Genomic DNA, 22334 nt, shown 5'->3' on the forward strand with positions numbered 1-22334 from the left:
CTGGGCTGGGCTGAGTTGTGTGAATCCATGCTGAGCCATGCCAAACTGTGCCTAACTGTGCTGAGCCGTGCCAAACTATGCTAAACCACGCTGAGCTGTGCCGCTAAGAGCCATGCTGAACTGTGCCATGCTGTGTTGAGCCAAACCTTGCAGAGCTGTGCTGAGCTGTTCCAATTCATGCTGAGCTGTGCCGAACCGAATCTAGCCATGCTGAACTGTGATGAACCGTGCTGTGCCGTGCCATGCTATGCTGAGCTGAGCCATGCCGTGCCGAACTGTGCCACTACGAGCTGTGCTAAACTGTGCCATGCTGTGTCAAGCCAAACTTTGCCGAGCCGCGCCATGCCATGCCGAGCCGCGCCGAACCGTTCCGAGCCCTACCGAGCCGAGCCAAACAGTGCCGGCCGACCCTTCCCGATCCAACCCATGCCAGTCCCAGCTGACCCGACCCGACCCCACCCGAGCCGTGCCGTGCCGTGCCGTGCCGGACCGGGGCGGGGCGGCGAGGCGGATCCTGGCCCCGCCCGCGGGGAGCCAGCGCCTCCTGCCCGGCCGGTGCCGGCCGCTGCTGCCGCGTCTGCTGCCGGCGGCGACTCCCTCCTGGGCGGCCGGGTAAGGACGGCGCCCGCCGCGCCGGATCGGGTCGGGTTCTGCAGTTTCGTTCCCCTTCCCGGGGCCGCTAGAGCGATGCCGGGGCGGGGGGGACAGCGGGGCGCGGGCAGCCGGGGCCGAGCGGTAGCGTTTGCGTCGAAAGCGGCGTTTCGCGTTCGTGAAAGTGCAGCCGGGGGCTCGAGAGCGAGCCGGTGGGTGGGCTTCTTGTTCTGGGGCTGAAGAAGGAGAGTTGAAAAACATTTGGCTCTGCTTTTTCCGGCTGTAAGTATTTGTTGGCGGCGAAGCGGTGCCAAGGGGCGCGGCTGGGGGTGCCGGGAGCCCCGAGCCGCCGCCGGGAGCGGTGGGAGCCGCTGGGCGGCCCCGGGAGCGGCCCCAGGGCTGTGCCCGGGTCAGGCATTGCGCCGGGCGGCGGGGGCTGATTCGTCCTTAGTTTGGGCTCTCGTTTTGTTTTCGTGCAGAACGGAAGCGGGATGAATTCCTGGAGGTTCTCTCGCGGTTTCTAGCAGTGCGGCCGGCCGTGTTGAACTCTGCCGGGATGCTCACGGCGTTGGCGTGTGCCGATGTTCCGTTCCCAGGTTGGGGTGTTCTCTCCCCGCCGCGGGGCACCGGGAGCTGCTCGGTGCGGGAGGGTGGCGATGGCTGGGAGAGGGAACGCAGCCTCAGGCTCCGAAATCGGAACCGCTCATCTCCCTGCCGGCTCCGTGTTCCCCGTCTGGAGGCCGCGGCTCTCCTACGTGTGTAACAGAGGGAGAAACAGAGGCTGCCGTGCTGGGCTTTGCTCTGGTCAGAAGCCGTGTTGGGGCCTGGCTCCGTGCTCTGGTCTCGTTGTCCTCCTTCCGCACAAAGTTATTTTCTCTCACTCGGGAAAACAATGGGATGTGTGTAACTGTAACGAAGCATCTTTCCCACATTGCTACCCGGGTCCAGATCTGTAATGCAAGCAAATGAAGGCACGCTCTTCTGTGTACGTGTGTGTGGATGTCACCTCTGACACGGCACCAAGAGAGAGGCAGTGCAGCGGGTGGTGCGGGAGAGCACGGCTCCTTTCGTCCCCCGCTCCTTGCCTTATGGTTCCAATTGGTACTGAGTGAGAGCTTAAGTATTTTGCTTCGGGGAGTTGGGCCGTTCTCACGTCCATCCTAGACGAGCTTCTGGAGAGGAATCTGGATGAAGATTCCTCTGTGATTGAGCTAGGAGTTGCACGTGGATCGCTCTGAAAGTATTGCCTCCTATTTATTTCCATGGAAATTACAACAGGTAGAAAGAGTGCAAGAAAACTTTTTGATAGAGCAAATTCTCAGCTACAAAACACTGTTTTTCAACACAGTCACTCCCAGTGATGAACAAGAGCCTGCGTGCTGTGCTCAAACAAATCTGCACCAGCGGAGGTGACTGCTGTTGCTACTGCTGAAATGCAGCACACAGCACCTTACTGTGCTATCATCTGGTGCTGGGTCTCTATGAACATTCAGCAAGCATCAATGAATGTCAGTGGGGGGCATTTTTTCTGCGTGGAGCAATTCAGTGATGCACCTTTGCTCCATCCGCGCTTCTACGTCAGACGCTTTCATGTCAGAGTGCCCCTCTGCTGCCATCTGTCCCACAGCAACAAATGTAGCGGGATGGTGGTGGGAAGAAGTGCCCCTCTGCTGCCATCTCACCAACACCTACCTCTGACGGCTTGAGTCCCCATGCCCTGTGACAGGGACAGGCGCAGCGTTTGCAGATGGCGGCTCTGCCAGCAGCACTGCCATGTTGGAGGGCTCTGCTGGCTGTGCTGTGCTGCTCTCCAGGAAGGAGCCAGCGCTGCCTATTGGCCACCTCAGCATGGGGAGGCTTTAAATGCTGATGTGTAACTGCCAGAACAATAGCTACTGCCCCTACCCCCAGCATGCAGTGTGGTACATAACGTTGTGGAAGGAGGCCCTGAAATGAGCTTTTCCATCCTGTGCTGACTGTGGCATCCCATCCGTGACACCATGCACACAGACTGAGGGCCACTTTTACATTTGTTCTAACTGCAGCCTGTAACATTCCAGTGCACTCCGTGTGCCCAGACACCGGGGATATTTGGGTTGGCTTGGTGCCGCTCACAGTGCAGGCCGCAGCCCTGCACCTGACCAGGGTGCTCCCATGGGACATCCCTGTGTGCTGAGAGGAACGTGTTCCCAAACACAGCTCCCAGTGGTGCAGGAGCATCCCCCTAGCTCAGGGACCTGCACAAGGTCGTCATTAAAAACAGATTTTGCTTCCTGTCTCTCCCAGGCCGGAGCGCAGTGTAGCATGCAGGGAGCTTTGCCTAAGCAGGACCAGTCACACATGTGGTTTTGTTGTCCTTTTGAAGCAGCTTTTGCAATTAGTTGGTATGAGAGTGCTAGAGAAGGGCTGATAGAACGGATCCAGGCATGAGAATCTCATTTCCAGCACCTACCAGTGAAGGCTGGTGTGGTTATTCCATGGTGAAGATGGGAATGGTTTGCTGAATTGCCATACAACTGCTCCCTGAGGAGGGGGAGCAGAGAGCGGTGCGGGGCTCTACTCCTGGGAATCGAGGGCAGGAGGAAACAGCACAGAGCTGTGCTAGGGCAGGGTCAGACTGGGCACTGGGAAACCTTCTTCACCCTGAGGGTGGAGGCAGCCTAGCGAGGCGGCTGGCGCCCTGTGGCTGTCAGTGTTCGGGAGGCATTTGGACAAAGCCCTCATTGATGTGCTGTAACTTTTGGTTGACCCTGAAGTGGTCAGGCAGTGGGAGGAGATGATCTCCGAAGGTCCCTTCCAGCTGAACTTCCAGTTTATATCGAACAAGATAGGCCATCCCTGTCTGGTTGTGCAGAGAAGCGGTCGTTTTGCTGGGCACCACTCTATAGCATTTGTCCTCGGCTCTGGGTGTTCTCCAGGGACAAAGCATGTGGGCCAATAAACAGACACAACATCTTAATGACATGATAGCCTATTACCCTACGCTTGCTGCAGTGTTTGTATATTCGCTACCTTATTTTTTTTTTCCCCCCAGCACAGATAGTGTCCAGCTCTGAGGTTTGCTTTATTCCCATCGCAAGCATAAGCTCTGCTGGAGCTGCACTGCGCTGATGCCATTAAGGGTGTTAATTTTTTCACACCTGTGGGTGTGATATCAGCCACTGTGTCCGTAAACTGTGCATGACTCCAGACGGAGCGGGCTGCTCCTGCCTCACGCTGAGGATGTGAGGATGCACTGCTGGGGCCGGGAGCGGGGAATTCCACCCCAGCAGCTTCTCCCAGCTGTGCCCGTGCCCTGCAGAGCCAGCAATGTTAGCGCCAGTTCTTGTCACGCTTTGAAGTATTTCTGACTCTTACAGCAGCGACTTGTTTTTGAAAAGTTCCCACATGAGTAATGCAGTGGGAGACTTCATGTGTACGTCCAAAACACAAACGAAAGCCAAGAAATTCCTGTTTCCAGTCAGTTTTGCCATTTGCTTGTGTTTGTTGCAGAAGTATATGTTGAAGATGTTTTTCTTCTGTCTAGGAGAAGTGGAGCAGAGTTAAATAAAAGTGCAGCCGTATGCAGCCTTGTAACAGAACTTGAGGCAAATCAGCGTAAATCAAACAATGTTTTACATAGGTGTTCTTCAAGTTTGCTTTTTTATGTAGTTAAGTAATAAACAATACAGCGATACAAGGAAGATGGCTATAAAGTACAGAGATAAATTTGCCATATTTTACCCGGATATTACAAGGACTTAGAATGTTTGGGGTATTTTATATACCATGTGTGTGTTATTGCTTAATCTGCAGAGAATTTGTACTTCCCTGGGAAACCATTACACTTGATGGTAAAACACTTTAAGAATTGTCTGCATATTTATACAACACACAGTAACAACTCATATGGTGCTGTTATGTGACAGCGCGTACTAGGGGGAGTTTTGTGTTAAATTTCTAGTTAACATGTGAAGAGTGGATGAAGATGTTCCTGGAAATATAATTTCCATGTGCTAATGTATGGGGTCATAGTCCATCAGGGCAGTGCAGACACAACTGGAGGTTCAGCCAGTTATTTTGTTTGTAATCCTGACATTCTAAAAATGGCATTTCCTCTCACATATCTGAATGAGACGCTACACGTGCTTGTAATTTAGATGTTATGAGCTGCATAACATATGTGGTCATAGAGATCAATGGTGTCTTCTATTGTTTTCCTGTTACCTAAAATGCTTGGGTTACGATTACATGCATCCCGAGGGAGCTTTTTGGAGCCCGGACGAATCTGTTTTGCAGCCTGACTTTACTGCCTTTTAAAGGAAGAATGTCCTAATTCTTAAGAAGGAATTTGAAGCACTTCTTAGAACCACAAGAGCTCAAGAGGCAAGATTAACTTACTGTGCTGTGTGGATGTAACAGCATCAGAGAGCAAACTACATAATGTGGGTAAGACTGTCAATGTGTAAGTGCTAGATGGATGGTGCTGCCTGTGACAGAGGAGAGGGTGCATGTCGTTGTATGAACATGCCATCACAAAAATAGCCTTTAAAGACCCGTTTGGATTTTTTTCTCTGCTCCTTGTGGTTGTGGTGGTCAGGGAGCAGTAGCAGCAGAACTGCTATCTGTTGCAACACTTGCTTCTTGCGTGTGCGTTGGTTTGTTTTTGTTTGTTTTCTTTTGCTTGCTTGTTTTAATACCACTATTCCTTTTTTTGGTTCTGGAAAAGTAATAGGAGGTGAAAGCTGCAGTCTTTGAGAGGAACATGAATGCTGTTTTAAGTGCAGAGGAGAGCTCCATCTGCCCGAGTGTTTTCCGTCACAGACATGTGGTGACTGAAGTTAAATATTTGGCAGGTACATTCCAAGCAACTCTTTGAGTGCGTTTTGTAACAGGAAGAAACACGCTCAATAATCTGCAACACCACGTTTTAAAAAGTCTGAGTCGCAAGAGAAGCTGGGAAAAAGAAATACCTCAGCATCTGGAAATAATACAGGGCACTGAAAAACTTAATCTGTCCCGTGAGAAGGAATTATGATGCAAAACGCGTGTTTTTTCCTGTAAACAGCATTCGTCTTTGCTGATGTTTCCACTTCATCTTGTCTCTTTCGTTCACGCGGCCGTGGTAGCTGGTGGCTTGCCCCTCAGCACGCGGCGGCGGGAGGCAAGGCCGGGCTTGGCAGCCTGCTGAGCTCGCCGTCATTTCCGTCAGGCTGCGCCTGTGCTCCCAGAGCCCGTGCAGTGAGAAGGGCTTGCTGTCAGCCGTGTTCTTCTCTCTCTGGCAGTCACTTGCTTTTTGTAAATGCCAGATGTGGACGGAGCAAGGCTGAGAATATTGAAGCTTGTTATGCGTAGAAATAGTCGTTAATACCGCGGACGGGACAGTGGAGGGGAGTGTGAAACAGGAGGGAAAAATGGCGACCAAATGGGAGAACAACAAGCTGTGATGTTCTTTCCCTTGCTGCCCTTGATTTTGATGAATAGATTGAGTGGGTGAAGGGTACAGTAGCAGTTGTGTGTCTGAGCTATGATAGCCATTTGTAACTTGTTTGCTCTTTTTCTCCCCCTCTTTATGTGTGGACAGGAGAATGCTTATAAAATAACTGGCATAGCGCAAATGTTTTTACTGAACAAAAAAGTCGAGAGGTCAGAAAAATAACGAAGGCCCAGAATGTCTCCGTGCCAAGCACGTATTTGTTCAGCAGCAGAGCGAGTGCTTCGTGTCACAGTTTGATGATTTCTTCAAGGCTATTAACTAGACAAGACATAAGGGGGAAATTTTAAGAAATAATGACTCGTAGCATAAGATTTCACTTGGCTGGAGTTTGTTTTCTTTAGAAACAGTCTTTTCTCCAAACTCTACAGATGAGGAACGGCTTTTGTGGTTACGTGATTATACGCACACATCCTTGCCATGCGATTAAAAAATAGCCTACGTCTGTTTGTACATGAAGGAGAATGGCTCTAAGCCATCATTATCTAACCATAATTAACAGAGTAGTGCGCATGCAGGTGGCTTTGTGTAAATGAACTCTGCCTTCTTTGTGCTTTCAGGCAAATGTGAACGTGTTCTGGCACACTAGGAGTACGTTTCTCAAATGAACAATGTTTATATAGGCCCTGTGGTGCTTCATTGTAGTGTATTCATCTGCAGTCATCAGCAATTTATTTGTAACTTCTGCATCAAGTCAGGAGCAGTGGGGAGGAAGAACTCTGGGGATGACGCATCCTACATAAGGATACAATGAGCATTTACATTTCAGTGCATGGTTTAAAACAACAAAGGCAAGCATAATTAATAACCAGTAAATACTGGTTACAGTCCTGCTCAGAGGACATCTAGCTGTGCACTTTACCAAAGTTAATCTGCTTGATGAAGTGTGGTTTATTAATTGATTTGAAGCCTGGTGCTTTTTCCAGGATGCCTGCCAATTCAGTGAGTAGCATATGTTGTTACTTACTTGGCCTTGACTTGCAGCATTGTGTCTCTGCTGAAGGCTTTTAGTCTACACTTCAACAGAGGTGTATTGTATTCTTATCATCATAGAATCACAGGATGACTTGGGTTGGAAGGGACCTCAAAGCCTGCCCAGCCCCAACCCCTGCCGTGGACAGGGCTGCCCCCCACCAGCTCAGGCTGCCCAGGGCCCGTCCAACCTGGCCTTGGGCACCTCCAGGGATGGGGCACCCAGAGCTCTGGGCAGCAGTGCCAGGGCCTCACCACCCTCTGAGTAAAGAATTTCCCCCAGCGTCTAACCTAAATTTCCACTCTTTTGGTTTAAGCCATTCCGCCTTGTTTTATTGATATCAGACCATATAGAACGCTGGTCTCCATCTTTTTATAAGCTCCCTCTGGCTGCAGCGAGGTCACCCTGGGGCCTTCTCCAGGCATAACAAGCCCAACTCTCTCAGCCTTTCTTCAACAGGGGAGGTGCTCCAGCCCTCTGAGCATCTTCATGGCCTCCCCTGGAGCCACTCCAACAGCTCCACATCTTTATTGTGCTGGGGGCCCCAGGCCTGGACACAGTGCTGCAGGTGAGGTCTCACGAGGGCTCTCTTATGGCTAGCTCTTTCTTGAGCATTTCCATCTCTCCCCATTAACTTTATTGTGACACGTGTGATCTCTAAGGGCATAAGTCCAGAGGTGAAAGAACTGAAGTGATAACTGCCCAGATCCAGAAAGCGTCTGGGGCCTCCTGGCGGGAGGCAGCTCAAGTATCAGCATGGAGCAGGCTGTGAGCCACAGGTCAGTTCTGATGGTGACAGCACCCTATGTGCTGCCTCTTGCCTGCAGATGCTCCTATGGATGCCATCACCTGTGCCTGTCACACAGTGAGAGTGTCTGCCTTGCAGTGGCTGCTCATTGCATGTATTAACATGGTGGACTGGTTTTACCATGCTCGCTGTAATATGTGCACCTTTTCCATCAGCACTGAGTTGCTGCAGCTCAGTGTGGTACCAGATTTGTTCTTGGAGACAGCTGCACTGTTCTGAGTAAAGCACTGTTCTGTTTAATGGGAAGAAAGATGAGAAACTTCATCTGAAGCAGAGGCCTAGTATGGCAAAATCTCTGCCCGTATTATGTGCTCCAGCAAAGCTGTACAGTAGAAAATATTTTTTTAGGTGGTCCTCTATACCTGTGGGAGTTCATACTGTCTATGACTAGAGCAGGAACATGTAATACACAAAATACATTAGATTAGGCAATGATTTTAAACTAAAAGAAGATACATCTAGATTGGGTGAAAGGAAGAAATTCTTCTTTATGAGGGTAGTGATGCGCTGCCTGGAGAAGTTGTGAATGCCCCATCCCCAGAGGTGTTCAAGGCCAGGCTGGATGGGGCTTTAGGCAGCCTGATCTAGTGGGAGGTGTCCCTGCCAACAGCAGGGGAGTTGGAACTAGGTGGTCTATAAGGTCCCTTCTGACCCAAACCACTTCATGATTCTATATGGCTTGTAAACTGCACGCGATTTTTAAGCTTTTGTGGTTTGAGTATTGTGAGGGTTGGGTTTCTTGCTTTTGTCTTTCAAGAGAATTGATTTCTGATCATGTCTGTTGTTTCTTCACAGATGGTTTGTGGGTGATACATCTACGAGTGCTTCAGATCTCTCCTACAAGATGTGTTCCACAAATCCGGCCAACTGGGTTACCTTCGATGATGAGCCGGTCTTCCAGTCACCCCAGAAATTGGTTCATAATCAGAGCAGTTGTAAAGCAAATGGACTGAAACTCAATCTCTCTACTGTGCATGAATCTTCAAGTCGATCATCTTCTACAGGCAGCACTCCACTCTCATCTCCTGTAGTTGACTTCTACCTAAGTCCTGGCCCACCCAGTAACTCTCCACTTACTACACCTACCAGAGAATATCCAGGCAGTCCATGTACCCAGAAGCATGGGATTCATGTCCTTTATCCTATTCCTGAATGGCCATCAAATACTAACCTTCCATCATCTGGGGTTTGCTCTTCCCTAGCCTCGCAGAAACCCAGCAGCCTTCTTTTGACTAATGACAGTTCAGTTAAGACTTCTGTCTCCAAATCAGTAGATGAAGGAAACACTGATCTGCAAGGAAGCTGTGACAAGTCAGAAGAGTCATCAGCAATGGGGCAGTTCCCTTACTTCCAGACTGACTGTGGTTTTTCCAGTCCCTTTTGGAAGGAAGGATACTCGATTAGCACATCACCAGCTAACTTGAATGCATACAGGAAGGACAAAATGCTTGATAAAGGCACTTGTCATTCTAAAGAAAAAGAGATTTGCCATGATCAGAAGAGCCTTAATCAGGGCTCCTTCAGCTACATCTGTGAGAGGCTAGAACACTTGCAAGCTGATGGCTCTGATGCTGTGGGAAGCCTGCCCACCTCCAGTTCTTACGAATGGCACAAGGAATCCCCAGCTGTTCCTCACAGCCTGTTCAGGAGCCGGAAAGCTGATGGATGGCCATTCATGCTGAGGATTCCTGAAAAGAAGAATATGATGTCATCTCGGCAATGGGGCCCTATTTACCTCAGGGTTCTAGCTGGAGGAGTATTACAGATGTACTATGAAAAAGGACTCGAAAAACCTTTCAAAGAATTCCAGCTTCAGCCACACTGTAAGCTATCTGAACCCAAATTAGAGAGCTATAATGTTTCAGGAAAAATCCACACTGTGAAGATTGAGTGTGTATCTTACACAGAGAAAAGGAAGTATCATCCCAAGGTAGAAGTGATCCATGAGCCAGAGGTTGAGCAGATGTTAAAGCTGGGAACCACAGATTATAATGACTTCACAGATTTCCTTGTAACAGTTGAGGAAGAGCTTATGAAACTTCCTACCACTTCTAAACAAAGGAGAAATTATGAAGAGCAAGAAATGACTCTGGAAATAGTGGATAACTTTTGGGGAAAAGTCACTAAAGGAGAAGGAAAGCTTGTAGAAAGTGCTGTTATCACACATGTTTATTGTTTGTGTTTTGTGAATGGTGGTACTGACTGCTTTCTAACTCTAAATGACCTGGAACTCCAGAAGAGGGATGAGCGTTACTTTGAGAAGGAGGCGGAGAAGAAATGGATCAATATTCTCGATTGCCATTTCCACAACTGTGTCAAAATGCAGGAATTTGAGCAATTGCGAATTATCAAGTTTACACCCCCTGATGCCTGTAGGCTGGAGCTAATGCGTTTCAGGACGCAGTATCATGGAGAAGACCTTCCGTTTTCTCTGAAGGCAACGGTAGTGGTTCAGGGGGCATATGTAGAACTTCAGGCTTTTATAAATATGTCTTCAACTGCTCTGATCCCAACGCGGTTGCCCTCTGTGAAATGCTGCGAAAATGTTATGATACGCTTTCCAGTTCCCACACAGTGGGTCAAAGCACTTTGGACCATGAACTTGCAAAGGCAGAAGTCCCTAAAAGCAAAAATGAATAGAAGAACGTGCCTTGGTTCTTTACATGAGATTGAATCTGATCCTGTAATACAAGTCTCGGTTGGAACGGCAAAATATGAGAGTGCCTACAGGGCTGTCGTATGGAAGATAGACAGGCTTCCAGATAAAAACTCAAGTAAATAATTTGCTCTATAAATTGATGGGCTTGGGTGCACATCTTCTCAGGGTTTCTGCACTGTTGTTATGCTTGTGTACATCAACATCAGTAGTACTGATTTGTGTCTGTGTGGTGTTTTGGTGGAAGCTGCACTAAACTTTCACAAAAAAAGAAAACAGAGCCTGAAATAATTTTTTTTTTATTTAAGGGCATTTTCCCAATTCAGTGGAGTCAGTAATTATAAGGTTGCAGTAGCATGAAAGTGGATCTCATCATTTTGAGTAAACCTCAAGCCTGGAGTAAGAAAAGATGGAAGGGTTTAAGTTTCACAGGTTTATGCTGGACAGTGGTGCCAACCCAGTGTCACACAGTCAATAGAAAGGGTGGTACTGGAACTGCTGCATTGTGGCTTTATAGCAACTTTCAAGAAATGGTGGATAAGATCTTTAACTAGAAAGTGCCGTGGTCAAACTTGTAGCAGCTTGACTGTGCTTCTGCAAAGGCTGTTATCTACTGCCTCCTTTATGGGTTCGTGCATTGAGGTGGTATGCTTGTGGCAACCGCTGCACTGCCAAAGAATGCCTCCCACTTTATTCTGGTTGCCCTCTGGTGATACCTCAGTAGATACTTGCAGCAATAAAACCAGCTAGATTTATAGTCATGCACATGGGAATTGTTAATTTGTCACTAAGTAAAGTAGTTGGCTCCCTTTAGTTGCAGAAAATGTGATTTGGAGGCACAGGAAAATAAAAATCTGTGGTTTTAAAATTCCTATTTTTCATCGCGTCACAAGATTACTAGGCCTACATAGTCATTGTCTAAAGGTATACAAACTCTTGAAGAATATATTACTCTGCTTTAAGTTCTGTAGAGTGAAGGCACTTGATCCTTTCCTTGGATAGGTATTTATATGTATTTGACACTTTGGGAATCTGTATAAAATTATTAAAGCAATTGCCTAAAATATAGGCAAAATTTGTACTTTTAAAAAGGGGATAGATATATAGTATTGGGCTGGTCTTGTAATATCCTATCTGTCTGGATTAATTACTGCTTTGAAATGTTCAGAGAAGATTTAGTTGTTAAAATCCCTGGTTTCAGGTACGCTAGTACTAATTTGACACGTCCACCTGACAAGTAGATGTGTAAGCAGGCAAGACTTCACATTCAAAGCAATTAAAAAAATGCTACTATAGATTATAGATTAATTTTTTCTCTTTTTTAACTAACTGTAAATTATGTTCAGTCTGCTTAGTTGCTTGATTATGTTTTTTTTTTTAATTTACAGTTTTATATTTGAATACTTCTGATTGTTACTTATGTGACTGTAATGTCAGATCGACAGAAGAATTGAGGCAGGAGCAAATGAAATAGGAATATTATCCTCAGTCTGTATATGAACGATATTGCTTTTGGTATTAAAATGCCATTCCAAAGCAAAGCATCCTGCATCAACATGCTGATGTGGTGGTTGTGAGAGCATGAATTATTGCTCAGCTGCAGACTAGAATTAGTACTTTTACTACTGACCTTGTGTTACAGTACTGGTGCCTTTTGTGTTGTATGCTGGGTCTTGTTACAGCATTCAGGTCTTCTGAACCTCAAGCAATGTTGCCTTCCCATTTCTATTGATCTACACAGTGGGAGGGAGGACACAAATGCTGCAGTGGTTTAATTCAGAAAGGACATTGTGTTAACACCATCTCACTTGTTCCTCTTCCTTTGCTTTGACCTGTGGCCAATGCCATATGGTTTGTCCCCATTCCCCCCAAACTGACTGACTGCTTGGAGAGGAGGTGATCATAGAATCACAGAATATCCTGTGTTGAAAGAGACCCATAAGGATCATCGAGTCCAACTCCTGGCTCTACACAGCACCCAAAAATGGGGTGTGTGAGGGGGGGTTTCTCAAGACTTATAGGACTGCCTTTTTGGGTTGCTTTTAATATCCCTTTAATATTCCTTTTGATATTCCTTTAGTGTTGGTTTGCTTCTGCAAAATCAAGTCAGCAGCTTAAGTCAGGCAATTTTAAAGAAGATTATGAGTTTTCTGAAGCCTTTAATTCCCTGCAGTTCATTCACCTTAAGACTTGATGTGCACAGCTAAACTCAGATTTGTGGTATTTGAAAATAAGAACCTCCTTTTTGTGGCATCCTACAGCTTTACGTTGTTTTTCAAGAGTACTTTAAACTTTGGACATTTGAATAATTCCTCTGGCTGAGATGTGCTAAATCATCTGTATTCTTGGAATGCTCATGTGTTTGAGAAAACATTTCAGTAGTAGTTCTGCCTGGACAAATTTTAAAGCTTTTTATCAAGTATTCTGCGCGCATTCAAGATTTTAAAAATAGAACTGTCCCAAGGCGTGCCAAAAATCTTGAGGCAGTCAAACTAATAGAAATATGTAAACATTCACAATGTGTTTATTGCAGCAAGAAAAAATATGCCGAGGTTTTTGGTTTCAAAAAGCTTTTGTTCAAGGCTTAAAAAAAGGCAGGCGGGGGAGGGGGGAGAGGGAAAGATTGCTTGCAGTCATGTTGTAATTCCATTTATAGACATTGAAATGTATTAGTATTCACTGGGTTCTACTCAACTGCTTCCTTGGAGGAGTGCTGGTGGAGCGAACGCTATGTCAGCTCTGAGATACCGCAGATTTTTAAAGCTGCCTGTGCTTATTTAGATACATACATGGAGAGTTTGGAGCCTGAGTGTTAGCATAAATTGAAAAAAGGTTAAAAAGCATTGGACTTTGAAAGGTTGATCCAATTAAGTTTCTGCAGATTGAGTGAATCTGCCATTTGTGAAATCAGGACTTTATGTACAGAAATGTAGAACGCTCTGTGATTTCAGCACAGTGCTGGGGCTGGTCTTTGCACTGGAGGAGCCACGCACGTGTGCTGCCTGGGGTGTCTGGGAGACGCTACACTTGCAATTGCTGTGTTTTAATCTCTTGCTATGTAACTTTCTGCCTGTGGTATTTCCTGCAGTGCCAGCTCTGTCTTTGGACCCTTGTGTATGGCCTAAATTGTCTGAATCCATGAGCCTCTCAGAGCAAGGTTGCTTGAATGCTACGTTGGGCGACTGGGTGCTAAGTAGTGTGAGTAAAGGCAGCAAAGTTAGATTAATAATAGCTTGTGAAGTGCTATCTGAATGCTAGATGGCAGTTAGAATCTCATTTCATAGGCAGTTTTTTATTTGTTTGTTATTCTTCAGAGGATAGGAGCAAGAATTCGGAACATTTTTTGTGTCAGACTGTCAGATGTAAAATAGGATTTATGTCACTCAGTTCACAAAACTTGTAACAAGTTGTTTGATTACCTAAGACCAAGGATTTCTGTATCATAAGTTAGCCAGTAAAAGCTCAATTTTCTCCCCAAATTGTCCAGTTGCCCTGTAGAAGTGATTCATTTCCATCAGGGCCAGATGGTCATGTCTCCATGATGCCTGAAAAGACATGTTTTGCATAGCTAGACATGCATCTGAATAATATGTTGCCTTAGCTTCCACTGGCCAACTTTACAGGCTTACTCTATGCCTGCTGTAGCCCACTCGTTTTTCCACATTTTCTCTGTTTCTGGCCAACATCTTGTTTATTTAGCATTACTGTTTCTTTTGCAAAAAGGTCTTGTACATGCAGCCTCTCTTTCTTCTAACTCCAGTGTAGTACTGGAGTGGGAAACAACAGTTCAATGGAGCAAGTTTTAGGTGAAAACTAAAGCAATGCTCATAATCTTCTGGGTGCTGTGCTGGTCTGTCACTTCGTGTCCAACAGCTGATGGGAAGAGGTTGCACCATGCTTCTACCAGGGACCACAAGCAGGCAGAGGAACTTGTCTACAAGTGGTGAGTACCTCTGGCATTGATGTTGTTGCAGTAGGTGTTGGGGGAATTCCTGTGTTTTGGGGGTAACTAAAAGGGCCAAGTGGATGCTGCTCCAGAGGACTTGGGGCAGAAGCCTTACCCAGATCCCAAAACTGTATCTCTACTTTTGCAGGCTACAACCTAGGGGAAAGAAAGAACGCCAGAACCTACCAGACCCCAACACCAAGACCACATCGACCACACTCTGCCTCTCACAGTATGTTAGCTGGAATACAAGCCCAGATGTATTTTTAAGTGCTATGTGGCATCCAAACCGTAACTATGCCTTGTCTAAAAGAGGATCCTCTATCTTCAGCCCAAGAGAGCCCATTTATATCTTCACCTGAGATCAGAAGGACATCTACCATCAGACATTTACTCGTCCAGGAAAATTTCAAGCAGTGGTTATTTCATGGATTGCCGTTCTCAGAAGACAAAATACTTTTCCAGGCAACTCCCATTCCTACTTATTTCTTCACAGGCCTCCCTCCTACCATAGGAAGATACTGAATTTGATTTCCAAAAGCCCCCAGATGTGTGCTCTTTTCCTTCCGTCACAAATGAACTCCAGAAAAGATGCTGCTGGACAAATATTTTCTCCTCAGATTGTTATCAGCCATAGCCCCAGGGGCTGAGAGAGAGCGTGATGTATCATCTTAGTGTTGCATTTGCTGCTGTTTTGCCTGGGATTTTACACCTGTGGCTGCTGAGCAGTTTGCACATCCCAGCTCAGCAGGTCCTTGAAGCCATGAGGAGCACAGCTCAGGTGGGTTGCAGTATGAGAGACAAGGTGGCAGCCAGCAGTTTGGCTTTGGAATGGAGTGCTGCTTCTGGTCTCCTTCACTGCTGGCGTTGCTGTCACCACAACTGCTGCTGGAACAAGAGCAGACTGAAGAATGGAAAGGCTTACCACAACAGCAGATTGCTTTGTCATGTCTGGGCAGTCTGGAAGAGTGACTATGGACCAAGAGAATGTTAGCGTAAGAGAAATGTGCTTGGCAACAGGAAGGGATTACCAGCACAAATCATGGACAAGACCTACATCACAGAGGGAACCAGACCTGCTTGTCCCTGTATACGAGTGACCAGCTGTCATCTCCTCACAGTTGTTTAGTCCTCCTTCAGCTTCCTTCTCAAGGAGCTATAATACTTGCTTCTGACTGTGTTCCTTCCTTTATTTCTGTAATAAACTACCTGAAGTTACAGTTTTACTTATCTGTGTAACGTCTTTTTGTCCTGACACTTCAACTGCATGCCGTGTGCCCCTGGCACTGCATTCCTTTGCCTCAGACCTTTATGTAACCTGGGTATCATTGTTCTTTAGTGCCTTGAAGGACCCGGTTTCATAGTGTGCTCATAGGTTTTTGTGATGTCTCACATGTGTGAGGAGCACCTAATTTAGCACAAGTCACAGTCAGTGCCTCTTACTTAACCCCCATACCAGCCTTGCCTTATGGCTGCCTGAGCAACTCTGAGCTTGGTTTGTGCACAAGTTTGCTGAGCAATTGCCTATTACACAAAAAGGAGATGACAATACTGCTGCTTTTGGTCATGGACCACGGTTTGGGTGGTGATTGTTGTTTCTTAAGTGTGCAGGGGGTGTGAAACACTGCGCCTTGACTGGGGCTGTAGGTGGATTGAAAAGTCTACAAGGAGGTTTTTTGACCTGATCTCTCCAGCCTGTGCTGCTCTGTTGGGCTTCCCTTCATCAGTGCTGGCTGTTGTAAAGGCTATTGGTGGACCTTTACATATGGAGTGCCACGTTGATGATTTCCACAGGATGGATGAAGCTCAGTGTATATTAGTTCTGTCTTCAGTATTTCCTTCAGCTGGATGCAAAATTGATTCCTGGAAATGGTGAAAGAAAGAATGAGCTTTTTTTTTGTCCGAACTTTGAGATGCCAGTCAGTATAATGGATAAAAACCAAATATACAGTGTGAAGCCCACCTTTCGCAAAATATGGCCAATCCTTTCTCTGCTTTTCTCAACCTGAGACCAAGTGAAGCAAAGTTAGAAAGGCAGTGCAGGCAGCTTGTATCCTGGCAGCTGCACCACATCTTGTTTGAACTGCCATAGACCTCCAATAATAAATGATGGTAAGATAGCTCTAGTTCTTGCAATCAGCATCCCAGTGAGGTTCCTACAGCAGAAAGCTCTGGAAAGGGTGGCTGTTGAGCAAGGGGGGACATCTCTGTCTTGGCTAAGCTGGGGTCTTCCAGTTTTCATTTTTCTATGAGATTTAAAGTAAGAAATGTATTTTTGAGTGAAAACTGAAATTCTTCCCCAGTAGTCTGAATTTAGCAGCCATTTCCCTGAATTTGCACTACTCTCTTCTTAACCAGAAGCTGGGGGGATCTAGTAAATTGTATGTAAATTAATTTCTAGAACTACAGTGGTTGTGAATAGTGTGCTGAAGAGGAGAACAAAATAAGGTGCCTCCATATGTCCAAATAGCAAAAGTTGATAGGATAATGTACTACGTAATAGCTATGCATTAGTAAAAGATAGAGCTGTGATCTCCTGCCAGCAGATTAACTATGCATTAGAAACAAAGAAAAAAGGTAATTAACTGATGCTTTTTTTCTGTTTGTTTGTCTGTTACTTCCTTTTCCAAGGTGGAGATCATCCACACAGCCTGTCCTACAAACTGGAGCTAGGATCAGACCAGGAAATACCTTCTGACTGGTACCCATTTGCCACTGTGCAGTTTGTCGTTCATGATGCCTGTGCCTCAGGAACAGAAGTGAAGTCACTGGGCTTAGAGAGTGATGTGCAGCCCCAGAAGCATGTGATTCAGAAAGCTTTTTACAATTGCCAGGTATCTTCAGGACTCTATTTCCCTTTTTTTTTTTTTTTCCTTTTCTTCCTTTGCCCTACTCCCTCCATACAGTATTCTAACCTTTCATATGCTTGAGATAATGGCTTCAAGCAAAGGAATCATTAAAAAATAATTCCTTGTCTGATCAAAGATGATGTTGAAAAACAGAACTGTAAAGGCAGCCTTGTTTTTCCTCAGTGAGCTATTTTTGGGAGCAGTGGTTCTGAAATCCGTTGAGTCTGGAAATGTTTTAATTCTGCATCAAAGCTCTTATTTGTGCCATTGCGGCAGATCACGCTTTCAGTGCCCTGTTGTTTTGTAATTCTACCTGCCTTTTGTTTTCTAACTACAGGTTGAAATTGAAAAGAAGTGGATCAGGCTTGATGGAGAAGATCCAGATAAGGCTGGCAACTGCTTAATGCAGTGAAAGAGAACAGCGGGCATCATTGTAGGGTATTTACGCAGGAAATTCTATTGTTAGAAACAGTGCAATGACCTACTTTAGGATAAAAAAGTCATTGAATATATTTTAAGTGCTTTTGGGTTTGATTCTGCACATCCACACTCACTTGATTGGCTTGTGTTCAAGTCACGTTCATGTCATGGGAAAACCGGTATGAGCAAGGTCTACTTGTAAAGGTTTGCAGGATGTGAGCACTTACTCGACTGATTGTAATATATATTTTTTCTGTTGCATATCAATGACTTGGGAACAATCTCATATTCCACACTGAAACCTAATGGCACTACTCAAAGAGTTCAAGTCACTTGGACATATAATATTCAGCAATAAAAACTGCCGGGGCTCTTACATGCAGACCAGCATCTGTGTAGGGTCCAGCAGGACCAATTACATTTTTTCTAGTGACACTTGAAAACCTACATCCCCTGTGCTTCTGTTCACAATTTATGTGAACAGAACAAATTGTAATATTATTCTCTGTGAGAGCTTCAACTAATGAGTTAGAACCAGGCTGATTTCATTGGTAAAATGGGAAAAGTTCTTCTGCAATAATATTCCTCATTTTTCTGTGGCAGTGAGCGTTTCCTTCCCAGCACTTTCGTCTGTGTCAGCATTAGACTTTTTTTTTTCACTGCTGCAGCAAGTGAGGGGGCAGATCCTCAGCAAGCATAGATCAGCCCAGTCCCATTTCATTTGATGAAGCTCTGATGATTTACACCAGCAGAGGGCTTTGCCCACAAATTGAAAAAATGGTGTCTTGCTAGCAATTGCTCCTTTAGGATGCAGGGTCCAGACATTGTTTTGGAAACCACAGGTGCTTCTGCACTGCTGCTTGAAGGAACTTCAAGACAAAGGGCATGTCTTCCTATGCATGGGAAGTCAGAGGTTTTCATCGTGCCATTGGCTGAAGGCATTGCTGGAGGGAAACAATGCAGGAATAGACTATTGCCAGGGAAGTGAAGCTGTGTCACTTCACCAAATAGCTACTAACACTTTATTAATGTGTTAACATCCTATCATTGTAATTTAGGAAGAGTTTTTTCCACTTTCTCATAGCCATTATCCCCTTAATCATTTTATTCAGGCTGTAATTCCCACTCCGAAAAAAGAAATACAGTAAATTGAAAAAAATAATATGTTTTTATTTTTTGATGCAGTTTTCCTAAACTTTTGGACAGCAAAAATACAGTAATGCACTAAGTTTCACTTTATATTTTTCTACAGCTTGTAACTGTTTATATGAACACTGTAAAAATACAGATAAATGTTATTCCTCCAAAGTAGAAAAATGTGGGATGTGCACTGAGAAAATTACCAGTCGGAGGAAACAGAAGGCCACAATATGAACATAGTTCACCACAATAAACTTTTCTCCCTGTTTGGAAGCTGAGAATGAGATGGGTAATAGATTCTGTAGTAAGTCCTGGGAGCAGGCTTTTATGGGTATTGCACTGCCTAAGCCCCAAAAAGACTATTATGATATTTTGTCATCTTTATATTATCCCTTTTTATTGGCAGATGATATCATAAATCTAAGCAAGCATTTGAGTACAGTAGGGATCCAAAATATGTCTCAGATATTGCATCCTCCGTTCCTGTTTTGACTTTAGTAGCCATTTGCACCTTCAAATCATGTTTGGTTTATTGTATTCAAATTTAATTTTGGTTTATTTACTTCTGAACTGAACTGAGTGACACAGTGCATGCTGGGGCAGCACTTCTATACTCAGCACCACAGCAGAGCTCTGCGATTCATTTAAGTCCATGGCTATACTAGAGCTGCAAAGCTGCATTCTATATTTGCCTTTCCTGGTAATCAGTCCTTATTATATCTGGTATGGTGCAAATGATCATTCCGCCTTACTGAGCTCGTTAACAGAGAAAGGTCAAGCTGCAGCTTTATCTGCATGGCACAATCGTGGATTTCCATCTGAGGCTTGCCAGACTCTTTACCTTTAACAGGAATGGGATCAGGATCACAGGAAATCCATTCCACAGAGATGTTGCTGAAAGAAAGTTACTGTTTAATTCATGGTTTTCACAACTACTGCAGCCTAAGGCTGAAAAACTACCCTCTTCAGTCTCAAATAGGTGATTGTATGTCTTGCTGTCAGAATGTTGAAAAATAGAAGGCAGTTCAATGAAAGAAAGTTTGGGTTGACTTTTTTCTCCCCATCGCATTCTAGCTTCTCACTCTACTGCAACAATCCAAAGCAGAAACACTGGCTTCCCTTTTGTAATATTTCTTCTGCACGCTCTGATACCATTGAATATAACCAGCTGTACAAATATTCTCAGTGTTTAAGACTTAATTGCTAACATTTTCTTTGAATGCTATAGTAGCTGATAACAAGTAAACATACTGGTCTTTATTGCTTAGAAATCTGGGCAGTAAATTGTCTAACTGTATTTTGGGAGGGGAATGGGGTGAGGAACAGTTGCTATGTGTGGAGGTACTCAGTGTCCAGCTGGCAGAGGGACTGGAGCTTTAAATAGCCCATGAGGTACACTGGCATGGTGAGAGGAAGCAGGGTTCGTGCGTATGTGAGCTCTGCTTGCCTGCAGCTAGCACCTGCACTCACTGAAATTCTTCCAACTGTTTTGCTCACTTCAGATGCAGATGCTTCACTAACATTTACTGCAGGCCAGTATTTAGATGTTACCTGCGTTTCCCTCCCAAAGGAGAAGCAGAGTTTGGGATGTTTTATATTTGAAATGGAAATGAATGAGAATGGCTATTTTTGAAGTGTTTTCTTACAAAGTATATTGTATTTGCTCAAACTGACAAACTTTGTCTTTGCATTAATGTTTCTTATACTAGCTGTGTTACCATAGGTAAATGGTACTTGGTATAATTTTGGATTCAAACACCCATTGAAGTCAATGGAAGTCCTTTAACTGACAAAATGGGATCTGCATCAAAGTCTGTAAGAGTAAAGGAGTGGCAAGAAGAAAGAAGAAAGAAAAAAGAAATGAATTGTTGTAATGGGCAGGAAAAGAAAGCACTGTAGAAGATTCTTGATGCTGGTAAAGGAGGTGTAACTGGGTGTCAAAGCCCAAGCTTTGCAGTGACAGGGAATGATGCTGTGGCTGCCCCTGGGCAGCAGCTCTTGAGAAACGAGGGTGGTGGTGCGCTCCATTGAATGTGATGCCAAGCCATGGTCATCCTTATGCTCCATATTAATTGTCCAAAAGTACTCTGCATCTGAAAAAGTCCTTTCACACATTGCTTCTAGTTGCATTTATTTTATTTGACAGACTTCTTAGCTGCAGTATTGGTGTCCACATCTCTATTTCACATTTATTTGTCTTTTTGTTGACTAAACACGGTAACTAACTGCTGCAGTTAGTAATTCTTAGCTATAATTTTGATAACTCTGAAGCAGTGCTGTTATTCTTAATGGAAAATATAATTTTATTTTTGTCAGTTTAAGTGTAAACAGATCACGCTGATGATCTTGTAATAACATTTTGTAGATTGCATATTGATTAAAAAAATAAAGTTGTATTTCAAACTTGCAGTTTCTTGTCCCCTCACTAAAAATTTATCAAGCTTGTTTTACATTTACTGTAATTAACTGGTTGATCTTGTACTGTTGAGTACTGCAGTTCATTAGAAAAAGGAATTGCACTGTGTGTATGAGTGGGGGATGTCACTCCTAGTCTCAAGTGATGCTGGTCATAGAAAGCTGAACTACGTATTCCATTAATGGTCATATACTGCAGACCCTTTGCCTTATTCACATAACAATAGTGAGTCGATGAACACCATGTTTTTTTCCTGTCCAGTGCTTTCTCCAAACTCTCTGGGATGTTTGAATACAATGTAGTGACCATCATGGAAGACTTTCACAAATTTCAAAGTCTGTTCTTGAAATGAGCTGCAATTCGTAGTGAAGTGGTGAAACTGCTGTGGGGAAATACATGAGTAAGGCAGAGATTTGTGGGGCAGCACTTCAAGGAATTGCCTTAAAGTGTAAAATAACCATGCCACTTTTCCTGTGCTTCTGTCTCTCTATCAAGTAAAAACATGTAAACATTTATTTTTAGGACAGTTTCATAGCGTGTGCTGTGTTCAGCTATTATACAGCTCTGTTCTTTCATTAGTAAAAACAACCTGTAATTTTTTAGATCACCTCTTAGACACAGCACAGTGGAGCTGGGAAGCTCTGGAGGAGGGCTAGAGCTTTCTTGGGGACACAAGGAGGAAGGGTGAGTATTTAGAAAAGGCAAGGCTTGTTTCATTCTTAATTAGGGTTACTCATGCTACACGAGTTTCTGAGTGTTTGAGAGGGAAGAGCTGTACACTGCTATTTGGTGTACTCAGTCCATCAGGAGTGCCATTTTTATACAGCAGTTTGCACAGGTCAGAGCTCTTCTTATGCTCCCCAGTGTCTGGAAAATTTGTCATTAAATTGAATTAAGGGACAGCCTTTCCTACAGTTCCTCTGATAAAGTGGTTTGAATCAGGTAAAAAACAGGGGAGTTGTCTGAGGAAACGGGAGTCACACATCATAAATGGGAGAGGAACAAATCACAGGTCTCAGCTTTATCTGTCTCAGATCTCCAAAAGAATGACGAAGCTTATAA

At 44.8% G+C, this 22334-nt stretch overlaps 1 protein-coding gene across 5 annotated transcripts; it reads left to right on the forward strand.

The window, feature by feature from the left end:
- STON1 (stonin 1) lies at positions 322–21265 on the forward strand. 5 transcript variants are annotated; one of them, XM_021390663.1, is made up of 5 exons: positions 988–5019; positions 5300–5426; positions 8641–10619; positions 17079–17281; positions 17634–21265. In XM_021390663.1, the coding sequence occupies exons 3-5, from the start codon at positions 8690–8692 to the stop codon at positions 17706–17708; spliced, it is 2208 nt and encodes a 735-aa protein (XP_021246338.1). In that variant the 5' UTR covers positions 988–5019; positions 5300–5426; positions 8641–8689; the 3' UTR covers positions 17709–21265. The 5 variants fall into 5 exon arrangements, with proteins under 5 accessions (XP_021246337.1, XP_021246336.1, XP_021246339.1 ...); XM_021390661.1 differs by lacking the exons at positions 988–5019; positions 5300–5426 and adding an exon at positions 477–612; XM_021390664.1 differs by lacking the exons at positions 988–5019; positions 5300–5426 and adding an exon at positions 637–873.

This window comes from Numida meleagris, chromosome 3 (genome assembly GCF_002078875.1).
Source record: "Numida meleagris isolate 19003 breed g44 Domestic line chromosome 3, NumMel1.0, whole genome shotgun sequence".
NCBI classification, from domain to species: Eukaryota; Metazoa; Chordata; class Aves; order Galliformes; family Numididae; genus Numida; species Numida meleagris.

Coding starts and splice junctions, on each gene's coding strand:
- STON1 (XM_021390661.1), top strand. CDS start 8,690: ATGTGTTCCACAAATCCGGCCAACTGGGTTACCTTCGATGATGAGCCG. Junction 10,620..17,078: donor GCTTCCAGATAAAAACTCAA/GTAAATAATTTG, acceptor TCCTTTTCCAAG/GTGGAGATCATCCACACAGC. Junction 17,282..17,633: donor AAGCTTTTTACAATTGCCAG/GTATCTTCAGGA, acceptor TTCTAACTACAG/GTTGAAATTGAAAAGAAGTG.